The 17,007-nt window shown below is 36.8% G+C and overlaps 2 protein-coding genes and 1 long non-coding RNA gene across 3 annotated transcripts; 1 reads left to right on the top strand and 2 right to left on the bottom strand.

Annotated features, from left to right (window-relative positions):
* Positions 1-226: 226 nt before the first annotated feature.
* On the bottom strand, positions 227-8,196 carry His2Av (Histone H2A variant). Its single transcript, XM_012378699.2, has 5 exons — positions 8,064-8,196; positions 7,841-7,918; positions 3,315-3,428; positions 2,088-2,217; positions 227-1,952 (listed from the first exon to the last, which is right to left on the bottom strand). The coding sequence occupies exons 1-5, from the start codon at positions 8,064-8,066 to the stop codon at positions 1,891-1,893; spliced, it is 387 nt and encodes a 128-aa protein (XP_012234122.1). The 5' UTR covers positions 8,067-8,196; the 3' UTR covers positions 227-1,890.
* A 962-nt stretch (positions 8,197-9,158) lies between these two features.
* SPARC (secreted protein, acidic, cysteine-rich) lies at positions 9,159-16,820 on the bottom strand. The gene is made up of 6 exons (XM_012378698.2): positions 16,639-16,820; positions 12,881-12,960; positions 12,277-12,504; positions 11,690-11,908; positions 10,840-11,190; positions 9,159-10,175 (listed from the first exon to the last, which is right to left on the bottom strand). Exons 2-6 carry the CDS (start codon positions 12,950-12,952, stop codon positions 10,125-10,127), a joined length of 921 nt encoding a protein of 306 aa, XP_012234121.1. The 5' UTR covers positions 12,953-12,960; positions 16,639-16,820; the 3' UTR covers positions 9,159-10,124.
* Positions 9,401-15,243, top strand: LOC105678960 (uncharacterized). The gene is made up of 2 exons (XR_010888936.1): positions 9,401-9,543; positions 14,818-15,243. It is a non-coding gene; the product is annotated as an uncharacterized lncRNA (long non-coding RNA).
* Positions 16,821-17,007: the final 187 nt, after the last annotated feature.

Below are 17,007 nucleotides of genomic sequence, written 5' to 3'. Positions count from 1 at the left end.
ATGCTTGTATAAATATTCAATCCAATTGTACAAATACCAAGCTTGTAATTTTGTCTCTTGATTATACTATTTTTTTGAATAAGTATATTGAATATCTTGTCGAAATAAATACATGACTTCTTTTCTTTTTATAAAGAATAAGCTCTATATTTTTCTATATATATATATAAACAAAGTTCTCATATAAAATATAATAAATTTATGATTTCCACACATATGAAAACAGTTTAATAATAAAATTTATCTTTATTATGAAAATGAACGTTTTACATATGGCTGGTGTTTAATGTACCATGTAATACCGTAGTAAAGTACAATAAAAATTATGTCAAATTATATATATAACGAAGAAGTGATGAATATTAAAGTAAAAGAAAAATGTGGAGCGCAAATAGACATCAGGATGTCTTTACACGTATAAATAAACTTTCGGATACTTCGAGCCATTTCTAAATCTATTTCAAGTTATTTTACAAGAACCGAAGTCAGTCTTCGCTATTATTATTATGAATACTTAATCCGTAATAGAATTAAGCATTCTACAATCTGATTTCACCGAAACAAAACTCGTTTAATTTAAAAATCTCAAATTTTAAATTGCAAAATTAAATATTTGCTTTGACATCATGTCAAAGCAAAATTTTTATCTGTCAATTACAAAAACGCTATGTACAACCGAATCATATATTTAAGTAAATATAATTTTCAAAACTTTCAGAATTTTATAATTGTTATGATTCTGACAAGAGAAAAACGCAAGAAATTGTGAAAATACAAAAAGATTTATACGTTTAACAAGCAGATCGAAGACTCGAAACTTCGTTATATATTTCTATATGTATTTGGCCATTCGAATCAAAAACTAATATCGAAAGTCATATGAATAAATATCCGCTCTGCGTCCGTTTTCCATTATGACAAATTTTACAAAAAGAAAATCATAACATGTGTATTAGAGTTACATACGCTGATAAGTGTATGCAATAAATGTAGAGTATAATTGAATTCGTGTGAACAATAAATGAATTAAATTGCGCACATTGCATATGTCTTATAATGAAACAAGAGCGGTGTTGTTTAGAGACAAGTTAATAAAATATGTATTTGACGATACGTGACGGGTTAAAAGCAAAATGAAAAAGCTAAATCAAGCGACGGCGATTCGGTGAAAAAATTTATAGTTTTATCTTCGATATATGATAAATACTTAAACATGGTAAGTAAAAACGCTTTCACACGTCTTCTGATACTTTTGTGACTTATATAATAGACAATTTACCACAGTAAATAGCAGCGGTGAAAATGGAAACAAGATAAAAATACAGTAGAGGTTTGTTATTTATTTCTAATAATCCAAAAGGGGGATTGACAGATATAAAGCCCCCTTTCCTATTATATTTTGTGTAACCAATATAGAATACCTCTGAAATATCATTGTCCTTTATTAGATGTTTTACCGCAAAACACTACAAGAGTAAGCCGTCTATTATATACGTCGAAAAGTACTTCCGATATTTTCACAATGCTTGTAAATTGCAAACCGTACCAAAGACTGCCGTCGTCTCGAGTGAGCCATGCTATAACGCATCGCTCGCAACTCACTAAGAATTTTCTATGCTCGGCCTAAAAGTCTCTCTTTCCCTGTCTTACCCGTTTGCCAATTGTGTAAAGAACATTTGTTTTTTTTTATCTCTTACTTTTACCTATATTAAATTATATCATTATCTGTTTTATTTATATATCTATATATATCCTATGTATATATCACGCCAGTCTCGCCATTGATTTAGTAACCTAGGTACACTTTGTCAACAAACATTCCACCGCTTCTTTCTCCTTCTCCCATTTACCCACGAATCTTAAAATGTTCAATTGTCAATTATCGCTAAATTATGCTGGTTTCTGTGAACCCTTCTTGCCAATAAGCGATTTGTGGATATGTGGAATGACACCTGCAATCAAATCATTTATATGTACAACTTGTTTTTCGCATTCACATCAGTTGTATGAAAAATTGAGACAATTACAGACTATAATATAATAATACTTATAAGTTATAAAAACGATTATGATAAAAAGAAACGTACCTCCTCCCGCAATAGTTGCCTTAATGAGACTATCTAATTCTTCATCACCACGAATGGCAAGTTGCAAATGTCTAGGTGTGATACGTTTTACTTTCAGATCCTTTGATGCATTGCCCGCCAACTCTAACACCTGAGTAAAAAAAATAAAATTATTAAACTATAAGTCAGCATAATTTACAATGTAAAAATAAAACCAATTTAAAAATATTTTTGGCACTGCCTAATTATTAATCAAGATTCTTGCGTAACATTATTCTTGCTATTCTTTAATTCACATTTTCATTAATAAATGAAAGTTGTGATATTGTTGTAAGACAATTTACCTATTAATCGACATTTATTTATACAACTTTCTTCTTTATCGCAATAGCTTGTCTAACTATTTATTCACAAATATATATATAACACTTTAATATTAAACATTTTTAATCGATCCGTACATATAATGTTTTCAAAATAAAGGCGGGAAAGTTAGCCATATTATTTTAACTATTGTAACGCCCTCAGCACTCGTAACACTGCGATGTATAACGGTTCTTTATCGCGCCTGAACTTTACCCCTCTCTCTTGTCTCTCTCTTACCTATCCCCTTCTGTTTTCTTTTTTCTATCTATTCATTGTTTGTGATTCCTTTGTTTTTCTCTTTCCTCTTGTGCGAACACATTATTAGATATTAATATTTAATTATTAAACACATCTACATTGCAGATAATATAATTACTATAAATTTATATTCAATTCAAGAGTGCTTATCTACATTGAATTAATAATTAAATATAATAATACTAAATATAATTTAATGATTAATTATTGATAGTATTTAATGTTTGCAAAAGCATTGAGAAGTAATAATCAAAATAATATATTCTAATATAGAATATTCTAATATTTTCTGTAATTAACTTTTGATCCTATCTATAAAACTACGCATTTTATCGTTATCATTTGTAATATTGGCTATTCACCATCTATAAATTTCTGTTTTCCTTCTTTGACCGGTTTCAGTCATTTTTATTTATATGCATGCTTCTTTTTATTTTAATTCTGTCTGTTGTTATTATTCTTTGTATGATGTATACATGATGTATTCATCTGGTAGAATATTATTCAAAATTTAATACAGCCTCAGTTTCAGTATCAGTTACAATCTGTCGTATTCTGCCTCTCTTGTTTCTCTCTCTCTTTCTCTCTCTATTTCTTCCCTCTCTCTCACACACATATGCTCACCTCGGCTGTAAGGTATTCCAAAATGGCCGCACTGTATACTGCCGCAGTAGCGCCTACTCGACCATGACTCGTAGTCCTGTTTTTCAAATGCCTATGAATTCTGCCTACGGGAAACTGCAATAAACCATCAACTTAGCTGCGCATTCTTAAACCAGACGTGATTCAAAAATGAAAGAAGAACACATTCTTGGTCTCACGGTAAAAGATTGACGTCATTGTTACACGCAGAATGTATATACGTAATACATGTAGTGATGCAAAAAGCTTGATCTTGTAATTGAATTTTTAATTCAATACTACGAAACGAGTACTCGTGCTATGTAATTCTGAAATCGTATTTCATTATCCTTCTTATTTTATTTCATCAATAATATACAATACAAGATCAAACCTTTTGCATTGTATCTAACCTGCATTAGAAAACTTAGTTTTATTATTCATATTATTTCATATTAATATTGTGTATGTCACGTGAAAAATAAGCATTTGTGTTTTAAATATGCATTTATTCTGTTTTAAACTGTTACTGAACATTTGCTAAATCTTATTGGAGCATTCAAAACAGACTTGAAACAGAAGACATGTGGTCAGAAATATACAGAACATATGTTGTCTTTAACCAGAAAGCATGAAACAAGCTGAATAATAGCAGAATAAATACAGCAAAATGCTCAGTAACATTCTGTATATATACAGGGTGTCTCTTGATGCATCATTTCAGTTGTTTTTTGGTAAAAACAGTTGATCACGTGTTAAGAAACACCCTATATGTACCAAGCGGATCGAGAGTGAAGGCGGATAAAACTACGTAAATAACGTTTGATCCGAGTGCAGCGCTCATAGTGCCAACAATGCTCCCGACTGATACGTATTCACAACCACTGCGTTTCAGGAGTGGATTTCCCTACGGACATATAAGGCATTATCTAGAGCCACGCGTTTCTTACAATGTTAAAAGCAATTCATTTACAATTATTTTAATTCTTGAAATTCTTAAAATTGCCTAAAAATAATATTAAAAATATACAGAATATTTAATATTGATTCAACACTTTGTTATTTTTAAATCTTCAACATCACTTCGAATATAAGTAAAATAAAATCAATAACTTGTTGCTTTCCTGAAAATTACTTAAAAATTCTGATTAATTAAAAATTTTGTATTAAAATTTTCGATATGAAACATGTAAGAATAATAAGTGATAATAATGGGCTGATTGCGAGACTGATAATATTAGTCGATAGCGAGTACATTTTTTGTAATGTACGTTTTACGGACAAATTTTTTAGTTATTTGTCTATTGTTATTGATGATTAGATTAGTTAAGAACAGCTCCGAAATTTGTTTACCAGAATTTGTATTTATTCCCGGTGCCTTCATGTCTTAATTCGTCACTGACGACGCGCATCTAGTGACTTCTGCCGGAACTTCTACCGACGACGTCAGCCACGACGGTCAAATGTTTTCCGGACGGGGTCGATTTACGTCTACTATCCGTCCACGCGACATCCGGTCATTGGTCACGGCGTCAGCAGCTCTCGACCGAAGCTGAATATCGAGCGATAAGTAATGACACGGATTTCCGCGACGTTTCGCGACCGAGAAGACGAGCCCCAAGTCGTGCGTCGTTGTTTTCTACAGGGATCGTCGCCGAGAAGTCGTACTTCTTCCGTCATTCCGTCGGCCTTGTTCTCGCGCCAACGCGAACATCTCGACACATTCCGCTTCGTCATTTCGGCATTCCGCGCATCTTGCCATTCCTTCGAAAACAGAAAATTTCCGCCGCGCTCTCCTCTCGCTCGTTCGCTGAACGCGCGCGAATATCAGAGCTCATCTCGTTCTCACGCTACGAATATCGAGCGGTACGCGATTTGGCTCGCTCTTTCTCTCTCTATCTCTCTCACTCCGTCCGTATATCCCTTTCTCCCTCTCTCGCCTTCTCTCTCGCTCTCCCGTCGACTCTCCAGCTTTTGGCACGAAGTTTCGTCATCCGACGCACGCCCCGAAACGCGTTTCAGGGAACCTCGCTCTAGAGCATATCCCGGCCCGTTGCTCTAAAATTCCACTCGAAGATTCTCCCTCGTACCGATTGCATTACACACTCGTAAGTGGCCGGCCCGCCTCCTCTCTCCTCTCAGTACGGTCGATATTGTTGCACAATAATTTTGTCACCGCTGATACCGAGCTCACGATCGACATGTCGGAATATTGCTTCCAGAAGACTGATAAGAACAAGATTTTGGAGTGTGTTCGGTTGTCAAAAAAATTCAAATTCAACATTTAGTTCATCGCACATGCAACTTGACATTTTAACTTTACCGGGTCGTATTTCAAGAAGCAATATATGTTTTTGTTTTTAATTTAATCAAATTATGTTTAACTGTAAGATAAGATTAAAATTTGATGGTCCATCAGTTAGTTAAACACTTTTATCTCTCTCGAAGCATTGCGTTATTACGGGAAAATTTTAGTTCGATTTTTGATGAGTCATTACACCGGAAATATTTAACTATCGATTGAACATTTACTTTTTAAACAATCGAGTTTTACACGCTTCACACATATACTCTGAAAAAAGTATTAAAGATTAAAATACAATTAATTCGTCATATATCGATTACTTGAAACGTGTTTGGACTGTCATGTCGCAGATGCGTTAACTTCTTAAAGGGATGTGTGCGATATATCAAAATAATCCTGTTTGTCAAATATCATTGGCGACGAAACTATCACGCAGTAATATCGACTCGTAATGTGGGTGTGCTCTTCACATCAAGTCTCTATTCACACACCGCATTTAGCGCTAAATCAGCTAAATGTAGCCGTACGCGATCTCCGTAGACAAAGAAGATTCGACCGCGCAGTTCAATGTTAAATGTGGAATGTGAATATAGATTTTACCAAAATGACAGATATTCAATTAATATTTGAAAGACAGATCGTCTCGATCGTGCTTTAGTGTCATAATTAAGAACTTTCATCATAATGATAAAAACGCAACATATGATATTGATAACATATCAAAAAACGAAATTGATAATTAGTTATTAAAATAGCAATAACTAACTTTAATCACAGACGTGTAATTTTCGAATTTTTTTTAATGTAAAAGAATGTCTCCGTAATTTCGTTTAAGTATTTGAAATATTCTAATTTTAATTAAACTAAACAAATCGATGACAGCAATTGAATTCAAAGTGAAAAAAAAAATAGTTGAAAAAGCACTCGGTGATCAGTGATCTGTTAACTTTCTTGAATTAATTGGATAGTGAAATAATTGAAATAATGTTCTTAATTTTTAATTACAAAAATATTTAATATTGCAATCGTAAAAGTTTGCAATAGTTGCCAATTACACCCGAAGTGATGTTTACTTAAATTTGTTGAAAAAAATTATGTCAATTTTTAGAGCAAACATTGTTTTTTTTTTCACATGTTTCAGTGAACAGATTCGGTATTATTATGTAACTTCGATTTTATTCGATGGAATTTTATTCGACGTATCAAATTACATTAGTGAAAATTGCATTCCGCATCGAGTGGACGGCATTCTACGCACAATCAAGTGGGCGAAATTCACTCCAAAGCGATACTCTCGACATTGCGATGCCTTTTATGCGCGTCCAACATAAACGATGAACGATCGATGAGATATCTGCGACAGAATAGAATAATACCCGCGTATCGGGATCGAGGAATAAACGAAATGGATCGACGATTCGTTCGAATTTGCAATTCTCGCGCCTCGTCGCCCGGTTCGATCGATTGCCTGTGCGGAATCGTAATTGCGTGCATCGACAGGGGTTAAGTCGGCGGATAAACGTTCGTGCACGCACACGGTCGATAGATACTCATGGTCGTGGATATCGCACGACACACGTCACGCCGACGAATGTAAATACGATAAAAAGCCGGTCGTAAGTATCGATGACAACCGTCGGTCGCGGCGATCGCAGGATGGGAAACAACAAACGGCGAACGGAAACCACGCTTCACTTGTGTCAGTTCAAGAGCTTGCCCGACAGAAGTCAAATTTGCATGATCGTGGTTGCACGATTGTTACGATCGCGTAACAGGCGACAAAAATTGATTCTTCATTTACAATGCGCAATCGAGTATCGCCGCATGTTCGAGTATCCACGACGACGAGGAATTGAACGGGTGAGCCGGTCACTCGCGCGTTTGAAAACGGTCACAGACATCGCCTAACGAATTCAAAAAATAAACCGTCACACACGCCTATTTCTCGAAGCTTCGTCGTGGCGTACAAAGAACGAGGCACGCGGTATTGCGACGCGCGCGTTAGGCGAATCCAGGCGAGCCATAAACCGTCGAAAAATGCTTCGCCGGTTACACTTCCGAGACTCGACTCGGTTTTTCGCGCCAACCATGATGGTTTAACCTGTAAAGCCGCGGTAACGTACGGAGGAAATGTAACAGTCGGGATGTCTAATCTGGATACACATGTGTTTATTCATCGATTCTGCTTATGTATATTAGTGTGTTCAACGTCGGTACGGCTTACCTGTAGGCCGGCCCTGGCCGAACGCGAGACCGCCTTCGCCTTTGCCTTGCCGGAATCCTTGCCCGCCTTTCCGCCAGCCTGTTCAGACACGAAAATCAAGGTTAATTTGCGAGATTCAGCCGTGAAACTCCGTCAGTGAACGGAGGAGAGTCCGCGGCATACGGTGGTGTCCGTAGCGGTCGCGGATGACCGTCCAACGCGACAAAAACTCGCGGATACTCACCATTGCGCGACGTAGTTATACAGCACTCACTCACAATCAACACGAAAGACTTGCGAGCAGCCACGAATGACGCCGTCTAAACGCGACGAGCCCGCGCTTGGCGCTGCGGGCGCGTCCCGCGATCGTGCCACGTGACCACAGCCAGCTAATGGGAGCGAAGCAGCGGACGAACGACTTGCCACCTGGCGACTGATTTGACAAGTTACTGCTCGAACGATAATGCTTTCTGCTCATGCGTGTAACGTACTTCTGCGAGCAATTTCAGGTCGCCCGGATGGTCGTCGTCGTTTCGTTGACGGACCGCGACAGGTTATATGAATGAAAATGAAGTAAATATTGAGGTAAAAGCGAAGCAGCATTGTTATAATTTGCTTGTATGCGTCTTGCTGTAAAAACCTAAGCAAATAGTCAATTGTGTTTTACTGATGACAATCGAGCAACTTTTAATACTTATACATAGCTTAGCATATCGTATACATTGCGGAAAAAACATGTTAAAATCAAATTATTGATTTTATGATTTTATTTTATTTAGCGAAGCACATTTTTTTGTGCTCTTTACAGTATAACGAAGTTTGTTCTTGAGTTTTGTATATAAAATTAAAAGATTATGGGCGGACTAAAAATGAAGTTAGATACTTTTCTCATGCATTAATAAGCATGTAAATTCTGTTTTATTTTTTTCTCCTGTGAAATGTATGCAATAAATTTATGATTATAAACAGAGAAATCGCGGCACGATTCTGCTAGGGATGAGATAACATCACAAATAAAGCGGTCTTTACACAGTCAATAATATTGTGTAACGGTTATGTTATCAACAATATTGACTCAATAATTTCAGTAATATAATATGCTTGTGAAATGGTAACGGAAAATATTATATTAACGAGTATTTCCATATCGGAAAATAATAAATTGAGATGTAAAATAATATGTGCATCGCTGTTATAATATTCTATATATAATATATATAATATATTGTTTAATTAAATCAAATTAATTTACATTGGATCACATCTCTGCTACAATAAGATAAAGAGAGATAATATAAATATTGAAGAATGAAAATAATATTGCGAGAAAAAACTAGACAAAGGTATTAATTTTTTTATTGACGGAAAAGGGCAGTGACTTCTTACAAAAGATCAGATACAGAAAATATCACTACAGGATAACATGAAAATTATACTAGAAAGAGCGCGAACGAACCGGCGTTTTTATATTGAATTCTCTGTATGACTTAGCGTGTGTTTTTAAAGTGTAATATACTTTTCAGAAAAATGTATATCGGCGACTTTCCTTCATGGAAGAAATATCGATTGCTACAATGGTTCTCTAAGACATCATTGGACGGCGAAACAGACGGTTTGCAACGAAGCGGTAAAATATAATCGTAACGGAGAATGTAGAGACGTAAAGGACATAAATATTCGCACAATGGTACTATTCGAATAATTGGAATATGCGGGACTTGTCGGTGAGTTTCTCGATATCTCATTTACATTTACATTTTTACATTCTATTTACATTTATAATCGAAATATAGCTTCTTGTACTTGAAGTACTTGAATTCGAATTAATCGAATCATGCGATTCTAAGTATCGAGACGCATTTAGTGAATATTCGATTACACGCGGGGATTCGAGTTCTCTCCGCTGGCGTAATCAGCCGTGATCGCGAATTGCGCCGCCATGTAACGATGATACGGCTTGTATTATTGAGGAGCGCAGTACGAAGTCGGTTGTCGGTTGCTGGCACGCACGAGACGGGAGCCAGGTATATCGGCAGCACCATGATGCCTCGTTGCGCGGTATCGACTCGTCGACACGCGCCGGACTTGCGCTCTGACGAACCCGTGTATGCGCGTTCGCAGTAATTTTTCCCGCCATTTTTATCCGACCCTGCCCTGCGCGTCACCTGCGCCCTTCGCTTCCTCCTCGACCGTTTGTCCCGTCCAGCTATTGTGCTCGCATCCCGACCCGATCTCTTGTATTCGCCGTCTCGCTCGCGCCCCGTCTCCCGTCTTTCTCCAAGGAGGATCCGACGCGCTTTTAATATTACTCCTGGTTCGCTTCTGCCAGCTCGTCGCACTTATCGTCTATATCATCCTGAAATTGTTATTATTTTCATTATTCCTGTCATAATTAATAAGATTACGCGATATTGAGAAATTCTCGTTAGGAGATGGTATTTCTACGCAAGTACTTAACATTTAGTTTTTGAACATTTTTTGGGACTGCTATTATTTAAGATTGTGTCAAAAATTTTGCTTCAAGGATATAAAAATATCATATAATATTAAAACAATGTTAAGTCATAGTACAAATAATAGTATTGATTAAAAAATAAATAGTGTTTCTGGAAAGAATAATTTGTGAGAAACTTAGCTGGTTTCCGGCTAAATATAAAAAACCCTTGAGTAAAAAAATCTGCACGTAAATATTAAATTCTGCATAATCACGGAAGGCCATAAATTTGTTTAAGAATTAGATTAAGTGATTATCTTACTACACAATGCCAGTACTTACACGTTTATCATCACAATATATGCACAATTCCATGTGTGCCGCGGTAATAAACTAACGAAGAAATTATTTTAAAACCTTTTTCTCTACAAGCTCTATATCGCAAGGCGATATAATAACATGTATTAATTGAAATTATATTTTGCAAAGGAGATTAATTGATATACTAAAAGATTCATGCAAAAGATTTTTCTATTTGTTTACGTTATTTTTGAAAGAAAAGAACATGAAAAAAAAAGACAAATACCTCATCAAGCTGTAGACACTTGCCCCACTCGATCAGCGTGATTTTGTGATCATTGTTGACATCGCAGGAGTCGAGGAAGGGCGCGATGCAATGCTCGAGGGCCATCAAAGGCGCTCTTATGGGGAAGAGCTCGTGTCGGGACACCGACCGGTCATGCGGATGGCCATCCAGATCACACCATTTCCAGATAGCCGCATTCGCCCAGCGCAATGTGTTATTAGTCTCGGCCTCGCGTTGCATTTTCAAATAATGTGACGGCAATTCCTGACGGTCTGCCAAATCACGCATAATGTTGAACAGCCAGTCGCGCATTCGCCTGGGAAAATCGGCCATGTCCTCTTCCTTGCACATCTGCACGCATCAAAAAGCAAATGCATAAATGCATTAGTAATTAAAGAGCACTCTAAAATATTGATTTTGTAAAAATTGTTAAAAATTCTTTACTTTATTATTTGTTTCAATCAGAAATTAGTAAGGCGGATATGTCGATTAATGGAAGTTTTGTTTCATAGTCCACGTTTTGCCGTATGAAAATAATAGACTCTAACAATAAAATGGAACATTTTTATTGTTAGCGAAACGAATGCTTTACGGCAAAAATAACAAAGCTACATACACTGGCTTTTTTGAACGAGTTAAAAAAATACTCGTTTAGTAGATATAAATACAAACAATTTTTTTTTGCAATATATACATTGATAAAAATTAATTAATATAAAGATAATTGTTTAAAAAAAATAGTATCAGTAGAATCTTTTCGCAAAGACCTAATAATGGAGACTTTTTCGCTTATTATTACGATACGGTTTTTTCGCATGAAGCGTCCCACCTGTGACGGAATAATACTTACAGGCATCTGTCGGCATTCGCCGTAATAGTAGATGTGAACGTGTTGATAATCAGGCCCTCTACACCTGGCGTCACCGGTGTCGCAGAAGCAACGCGCCTGATAAACTTCGCAATCGCTACCGAAGGTCTCGTTGTAGTTGGTGCAGACTTTGCGACGCGGATCGACCTCCGGGTTGCAGACTTCCACGCAAACGCACTCGGCCGTGCCCTCCTCCGTGCTCTAAAATCGAAAATATTCCATCTCTTTCGTACTTATCTATCTATCTTTAAAAAAAAGGACAAAATTCTCATTCAGGATTAAGATATATTAGGGTGCAATTTTTACTATTCCACATTCGGTTTCTTATTGTGTTTCTAAATATTAAGAGCTGGAAGTAGTGCAAGAAAATCCCAAAATAAAACTTTGAAGTTTAAAACTCTTGATAATATCTAAGGAGAAATTTTATTCAAGGATGAACACTAAGAAATATATTTCTGTTACTTATTTCTGTAGCGTGTGTTAAATCTACGCAAGAAAATCTTTTCTTGTTTGTCGCGTTGCACGGAGTAATAATTTTTTATTTATAACGAGCTTTCTCGCTGACCAACCTGGCAAACGCGTCCTGCACCGCAATGTTTGTCCATACACGGGTCCGCTTGGAGCAAACGCTCTCGCTTCGATCCAACCTCGTTTCTGCCATTTTCGAGAGTGACCTCAGCGTCCGCCGCTGCCGCCGCCTCCTCGGCTGTTTCGTCAGCCTCCAGCATGTTCATGATTTCATCCTGCACGGATGCTTCGGTCGTGGTCGTACGACGCCGACCGAATTTCCGTTTGCGCTGAGAATCGATTATCATTAAATAGGAGATAGTTGTGTAGATATACAGCGTTACAGGAAGTTCGTATCTTTAAAAAAATACAAAGTGTTATTGCTTTTATACGCAGAAAGCTTTCTATTTATTGTGATGTACAATATTTGAATTATTCAAATGTGTACCTTCACTTCTCTACAATTATGAAATATCTAGTTTTATGTATTGCAATACAATATACATTTAAGATAAAATGGAATATGCGAGAAAAATTTGAAAAAAATTCAGAAAAATTAATTTATTATATTTTTGTTTAAATTCCTTTTTTTGATGCTGCGATAACTATTCGCGCGCGATGTGATTAGACAAATTATCGCCTGGTATCATTAAATAATGATAATACCTGGTTGGACGCGTCCACTATTAGAACGGCCAGGAGCAGCGCGAGCAACAGCAGCTGCAGCTTCGTCCGCATTGCGATCTCTGCAAATCGATATCGATGAGTATTGTCATTGCTTCTTCTTTAAAATGATGGATCCAGAGCACAACGGTCTCGATCTTAACGAAGTCTGATAATATCTGGAGCAATAGTATCGTTATTACTCCAAACACGTTCTGAGTAATTTACGAGCCTCGTAAACTGCGACCCATTTATTAGGGATATATCATATCTACAAATCAGTTCAGAGAAGTCTAGAGAAGATTTAGATATGCAAGATTGCATCGGGAAGAAGAATTATAAATTATTTTCATCTTATTCTTCACGTTTCTCAACAAGATCCTAAAAACTTGGATTATTAATCGCGAAGCTTTATTTCTCTCTCTCTCTCTCTCTCTCTCTTGATTCGCTTTTCTCATTTTATCGTTTTTTTCACTTTCGCAAAGCAAAGATTACCGACAAATCTTAAGAAACTTCTGAATTTTGTATACAGCACTGTGAAAACAAGGTGGTGTAAAAAGCTCAGATTTTTCTCGGAATAGATCCAAGCCTCGGCGCTGAAAGGGGTTAATATTCCTGAGCTAAATTGGGTGCGGTCTAAACGTGTGTAAATAAATCAGTCATTTCTCGCTCCTAATATTTTATTGCTCGTGTTCTCAATTGGCGTAGACATGAAAGGCGCATTTTGCTCGCGACATTCCGTTGCTGTTCCGAAAAATCTATATCGGCAACGTAATACGAAGCTGCACGCACGCACGCACGCATGCATGTACGCATTGATTAACGCAAGCGCGGGTCAACGCAAGACCAGCGATAAATCTCGCCAGATCTTAATAGAAGCAACGAAGCGATAACCCAGATACTTGAAAATCGAGTCGTTTGAAATATATTCGAACGGTCAAGCGCACTTTCGCTACGACTTCGCTTACGACTTCCTTTCCTTCGCACGCGACGTTCTTCGCTCTCGTCACCTTTCGCGAATATGCATGATATAATCGAGTTACGCGTCATCAGTCTCATTGATGCACTTTACAACGGCGAAGGACGCAATATAACGTCCGCATTTAGCTGTTGTCTTTTTTGGTTCGCTTTAAATTAGGCGATCTGCAAGCTTTGCCTTAAATTAGATGACCAAATAACAGACTTGATTTAATAAAAAAATACTACATTATTTAAATGTAATTTAATGCACGAGCTTTACATAGTTAATGATTGCACGGTATATTTTTCTAATTTTAAATGACTTTTACTCGTATCTCTTATTGAGACAATTTTGTTTAACGAATGAAAAAAGGCAAGAACTGATTCTCTTGTAACACGTATAAGAAGATTCACGATGTGTTTATATCTCCGGACATGTAAATATCTTGACGATACTGCGTATCGGTGCTCGGCTAATAAAGCGCGAACCGTTTCCTGTCATTCATGAGTTAAATACATTACTCGACTCACCGCTGAGCCTTAATTCCGTCTAATTGTATTTACAATTCGAGATGTCCGCGGTTCGTTAAGTTAGTGTTTCGGTCAATTCACAAATTTCTTAATCGAGGGGACAGCCAACGCATATCATGTTTTTCCGGCTTCTTACCGGTGTAGGAAGACTATGTCGCAAGATTTGATCAGAAGCGGTCTCAAAATTATATCAAAATAATAATAGCTTATTCTATAATTTCAATTTATTATTCTTAATTCTTAATTTTACGTTCTTAATTCGTGATTTTATGGCCATTAAATCTCGTATTATAATGCGTACATCCAGTAAAACTAACTTTATCAAACCGCGACGATTCCGCAAAAACTTGCGTAATTCTACAATTTAACCGTCTAATCGCGTAATCGGAGCGAATGGGAGGAGAGTTACGTTTTGACGGGTTAAAGTCTTGTTTTTTCTTTCTTTACAGAGAAGTGGCGATCGCTCGGAGTCGTTTGATGCCGCAGTACGTTCGTGGTACGTCGCGCGGTTCTCCGAAAAGTGGAGTCGACGGCGCGCGAGATATGGGATGCGCGCGTAGGAATCGCACGCGCGGCACATGGCCCCTTTTTTTATCGCCACTCGACGACGTGGGCGAATCGCTTGCAAACGGACGAAAGTGTAATTTTAACGAACTCGTAGTTCCGGTAATTAACTTTATATGCAACAATAGACGATATAAAATAGAGTTCATCAAACATGTTGATTGATCAATTTGCGCAACGGGCTTTCACCGTTTAAAGTCAGCCAATAGAATGTCTAATGAAGAAAATTACGAATACAATTTATTTCGAAGTGTGTTAAAGGCAAACTGCATCTAAATAGCTGTTACAATAAACATTAATTAATCAATTGATAGAGTGAATACATGCATTGGTTAATCGAAGACAATAACTTTGAAATACTTTGACTAAAGACTTTGAAAAATGTAGATAAACTTTTGACACAGGATGTTCGACGTAAATTGAGATGATGTGAACCTTGTTTATGAAAATTCTATTTTATCCGCTTGAATCGACCATTACGCCCACAGGACGTATAATTCCGTAAAAGCTTGGAACATCAGGGACACATCTTCCTATCTACGATGTTCATACGCCAGCTCACCAACGTGGAATTAAAAGTTAACTAGTTTGCTGACGAGATACTCAAGTTGAATGCGTTGATTCGATTCATCTCGTCCAATTTGCTCGTTAACGAGCGGTAGTTTATACGCGAACCAATATTATTATGAATAACAGAACGTATAGAATGTGCAGATGTAAGTCTGTGGTCTCTAATGAAAATTGCTTGCTTTAGCAAATTATTCTGGAGAAATAAAGTTGTAAGAAATTGTCGCAAGAATTCCGTTATAAATATAACGTAACGATAATAATGTAGCTTAGTTCAAAAGTAAGGCAAAATAATAACATCTTTATCTTGGCGAAAACGAGCTTCTAACAAACAAAGGGTAGTGGATTTCCGTCCTGGAAAGGACATGATTTCCGAGAAATACATGGCAAGAGATAAATTGGTTATGGATACACCCACTAGATAAAGAAATTCATCGCATGCAGTTTTGTGAATCGCTCACATTAGCGTGTGAAAATACTTGAGATGCATTTCTCATGCAAATTTCATTTAAAATATATTACTTTGTCTTTTATTTATTTATTTTATTCCAGATATAAATATACTTTTCAATTGAATTATGTAAAAAGTGGACGGTGGAAAGTTCTTTGGAGAAGCCAATTCTGTGGAAAGAAATTCCGTTTAAAGATGAAAAGACTTTATGCTAAAAAGGAATCCTTTATATGTTTCTGATTGCAAGTGATTTATTTTTATTTTTGTGCATGTCTATGCGCAATTACAATTTCTTGCAATTTTCATGCGTCTAAATACTGTTTTTATTCAGTATTTATTCTGTATGTGGTATCAGTATGCTATATATATAAAAAATAAAACGTTTTTATGAATAATCCACATCGTAAATTATAACTTCTACTTGCCAATTAGCTTTGGAGCTGATAATGAGAGCTTGTAAAAATAAGATTAATAATAATGCATTTTTAATGATTAATGATCTTTTAAAAAACTTAATATAAATTATTTATAGCGTGCCATATAATGAACTACTTGAATATAAACGACAATTATTTATAATATAATATTATTATTAATTGACAAAAGTGGCAGTGATAAATCATGAAAATATAAGATCAAGTGAAATTTCGGCAAGACGATGCGATGAAAAATCATGAGTCAACTATACCTTTTGCGTTAACTCTTTTCACAGACTGCTTCTGTCAGCTTCCTTCCTCAGAAACGAAAGATCAAGAAGAGAACAGCCCTCCAAATCGGTCGCTGGACCGGTATTGACTGCGCTCGAGGCGCGTTGCGGCGCGGCGCAGCGCGGCACCGCGCCGTGGCGAGTCCATCGGAGAGTGCGGCTGGAGAGGAAAGATGATCTCATCTCCTTGCGTTTTTCTGTCTTCCTACACCCTCGTCCGATCTTTCCGCCACACGCGTATGCTCTGCTGTCATTCTTACGCGTCCTCTTACGCAATGCGTAATGCGTACAGCACTTGCACATGGCTGATCGCGTTGGCGATATCACAAATATTCGTCTGCGAGCATTAAT

This window comes from Linepithema humile, chromosome 3 (genome assembly GCF_040581485.1).
Source record: "Linepithema humile isolate Giens D197 chromosome 3, Lhum_UNIL_v1.0, whole genome shotgun sequence".
In the NCBI taxonomy this organism is placed as follows: Eukaryota; Metazoa; Arthropoda; class Insecta; order Hymenoptera; family Formicidae; genus Linepithema; species Linepithema humile.
The sequence above is the reverse complement of the archived record's forward strand: the minus strand, read 5'-3'. Positions and strand labels throughout refer to the sequence as shown.